This window comes from Arachis ipaensis, chromosome B9 (assembly GCF_059453495.1).
Source record: "Arachis ipaensis isolate K30076 ecotype BB chromosome B9, ASM5945349v1, whole genome shotgun sequence".
NCBI classification, from domain to species: domain Eukaryota; kingdom Viridiplantae; phylum Streptophyta; class Magnoliopsida; order Fabales; family Fabaceae; genus Arachis; species Arachis ipaensis.
Window position 1 is genome coordinate 134138650 of NC_142444.1, and position 3295 is coordinate 134141944.

Below are 3295 nucleotides of genomic sequence, written 5' to 3' on the forward strand. Positions count from 1 at the left end.
TGCCGCCCACTAATTGGACTCGATGGTGCATTTCTGAAGACACAGATTAGAGGCCAGATATTATCAGCTGTAGCCCAAGATGCAAATCATCACATATATGTGATTGCTTGGGCTATAGTGAATGTTGAAAATAAGGAGAACTGGAAGTGGTTTCTTGAGCTACTCCACGAGGATTTAGGAGACTATAAGGCAAACGGGTGGTGTTTCATATCTGACATGCAGAAGGTATTCAATTCCTAAATTTAACTTGTTGTGTTATTCAATTATGTACACATTTGTTAAATTGTTCATTTTCTGGACTTTATGATACTGGACTATATGTTACGTTGTTCAATTAGCTACACATTTGTTACGTTGTTGGTTGATTCCTGGATATTGCAACCATGGTGTGATACTGATTGATCATATTTGGACTTCATAAACTATATAAATCTGTGTTTATCATAAATTTACTGAAGTTTGCATAAATATGTGGAAGTAGTTGACCCTACTTAAATAGTCTGGATTATATAGTACTGCATGAGACTGGTTCATTCCATGAAAAATAGTTCCATGAGCCATGGATATTGCTTGCCTGTGCGAATAACTCATATTGTTGATTTAGGCTTAAGGAATTTGGTTTCTGATACATGTGTTTGTGCTAAATAGGGATTGATTTCTGCTGTAGAAGAGGTCATGCCACAGGTCCATCATCGTTTCTGTGTATGGCACCTGTGGCAAAATTTCAACAAACAGTGGAAGGATCTTGAGCTGAGGAGACTTCTCTGGGATGCTGCTAGGTCAACCACGTTTCAAGACTTTATTGATAACATGGACAAAATAAAGAGGGTCAGCGAGGAGGCATGGACATACCTGAACAAGTGGCCAAGGCATTCATGGACAAAGTCTCAATTTAGCCACAGGCCAAAGCTGGATAATATTTGCAACAATGCCTGTGAGGTGTTCAATGCACGAATCAAGGAGGCTAGGAGCAAGCCAATCATCACATTGCTTGAAGAGGTAAGAATGTTTGTTATGCGATCGATTGCAAAGAATAAAGTAAAGTTGAACAACCACGTGGGGAAACTACCTCCTGTTATTCAGAGCCGATTGGAAAAGGTTCGCAAGGAATCAAAGAATTGGGTTCCTATATGGACTGGAGATGAAGAATATGAAAAATTTGAGGTCCATGGACACCCAACTAACATGGTTGTTGATTTAGGCAAGAGACTTTGCACCTGTCAGTTCTGGATGTTAACAGGTGATATTATATGCCCTTGCACCAACTTTATTCTATTCTTTATTATGATTCGCTATATGTTATTGATTATATTGGCTGCTGTGGAGTTGATCATTTCTTGGTTTATTCACTATAGGCATTCCCTGTGTTCATGCTTGTGCTGCTCTTGCACGGGTGAACAAGAGACCTGAGGACTTCTGTCATCCCTTAGTCACCATGGACTCATACAGGAAGACATATGAACATCACATCAATCCTTTCCCAGGCCAATCCCTATGGGAAAAAGCAGCCTACAGTCAGCCCCAAGCTCCTAACATTAAACGTAAACTTGGAAAATTGACAACCAAAAGACGAAAGGATGCTGATGAGGGTACTAGTGGAAACAAGAAACCTAAGGGAGCCGTTACTCTAAAGAGACAGCTAAAGCCGTTCACATGCACATACTGTGGAATAAAGGGCCACACCAAGAGGGGATGTAAAAAAAAAAAAAGAGCCGATGAACTAGCTGCTGCGCTTGCTGCTGCAGCAGCTGCTGTGGCGGCAGCCAAGTCCAAAACTGTCCCAGCTGAGAGTACACCTGCAGCTGAAGCTACAAACACCTCTAATGTGGCACCACAAGTAGATGAAGCTCCTCCTGGTGTAGCTGTCCAGAATCATGCTCAAGTGGAGGTTACCGAGATTGACTTATCCCAACCAAATTATGGTGGAACACAAGATGAGGTACATGTATGGTATATATAGTCTTCTGACATTTTTTTAATTGCTCTTATCATCTCACTAGTTTCATAACTTTTCTCATCAGGTCCCCCCACCACCACCACGAACAACAAGGCCAGATAAATTGCCAACAAAAAGGAAGAACTCACCATCACCAGTATCTGCTTCTCTTGATCCCATGCAAGGAGCAAGCGCAACAACGTCTTCAAGGTTGGCAAACTTTTTGAATTTTGTTCCAACTCCAGGGTTTAAACCACCAAGGAAGAAAAACACTAAGTAATTGGATGTTGTGGCTGCTGAAGTCTGACTGATCACATATGGAATTTAGGCACTAGTTGTTTCCTTATTTTGGATATTTTCATTTAGGAGTAGCACATAACCACACTGTAATGGTTAACTTTTACTTTTGGTAGTTATAAACCTTTAAAATTGGAGCTCTTATTCTATTCCTTTTTGGTGCTGTATTTTGGTGTTTATCAGCTGCTACTCCATTGACAATGTTTGACAATATCTTAGTTATAATCAGAATATGATTTTATCAATTTACTTGTTCTGTTCTATTTATTCAGTTTTGTTATTATCTTTGTAAACTATTTACACAGATCACACCAATAATCCAAAGATTGTCCATTCATTCCTAAACAATACACAACTGTTACATTTTAACAATCACAACCACTACAACAACTAACAGGAAAAAAATCAACAACGCTAACATTTGTATTACATATTTCTGTATCCTTAATTCAGCCTCCAAATTGCCAATCCTCACTGCAACACTCACGCTAATTTCTTCATTGTTATATGCTGCAGCTTCTTCAAAATTGCCATTATCATCTTCTACAACGTCTGCCCATCGAAAAAATCCACACCACCGTTTTCCACTACACTATCACCAGAAAATTTAGGGATTCAGGAGTTGGACATTAAAAAACAGAAACAACATCTCTTAGACTCAAACTCACATTGTAATTCGGACATCCGAAGAAGGGTTTGTCTGAGTGGGCATCTGTTCCAGACCATCGGAGCACAGGGCGTTTCCCACACCCACAACGATCTGGAACTCGTGAGGCTCTGCTGCGACTAGGCGTTCTTGTGGTCGATCGAATAGAACTCCCGTCTCCCTCATTTGCACGTCCAACCATGGTTAAACCCAACACAGCAACGACGAACGAATCGAACAAGGGAGAAGAAGAAGAAGAAGAAAAAGATGATGAAGAACAAGAACAAGTCATACGCTGCTCCTTCAGCAGTTAGGGTTAAAAAGGGGCTCAGGGACCACATTGGGTTACAAACTTTTCATGGGCCACGTCAGGTAACCGTTACTTCCTCCAGCATGGCAAAAAAATGCCACATCAT

General features: G+C 40.5%; 1 protein-coding gene across 1 annotated transcript; it reads left to right on the forward strand.

Moving 5' to 3' along the window:
• Positions 1 to 675: 675 nt before the first annotated feature.
• Positions 676 to 2441, forward strand: LOC148546415 (uncharacterized). Its single transcript, XM_088499205.1, has 4 exons — positions 676 to 1240; positions 1356 to 1939; positions 2022 to 2146; positions 2417 to 2441. Exons 1-4 carry the CDS (start codon positions 676 to 678, stop codon positions 2439 to 2441), a joined length of 1299 nt encoding a protein of 432 aa, XP_088355331.1.
• The last annotated feature ends 854 nt before the right edge of the window (positions 2442 to 3295 follow it).

Excerpts from the sequence above, each read along its gene's own strand:
- LOC148546415 (XM_088499205.1), top strand. The coding sequence starts at position 676 with ATGCCACAGGTCCATCATCGTTTCTGTGTATGGCACCTGTGGCAAAAT. Across the intron at positions 1,241-1,355 it reads TCAGTTCTGGATGTTAACAG|GCATTCCCTGTGTTCATGCT; the intron begins GTGATATTATAT and ends TATTCACTATAG. Across the intron at positions 1,940-2,021 it reads ATGGTGGAACACAAGATGAG|GTCCCCCCACCACCACCACG; the intron begins GTACATGTATGG and ends TTTTCTCATCAG.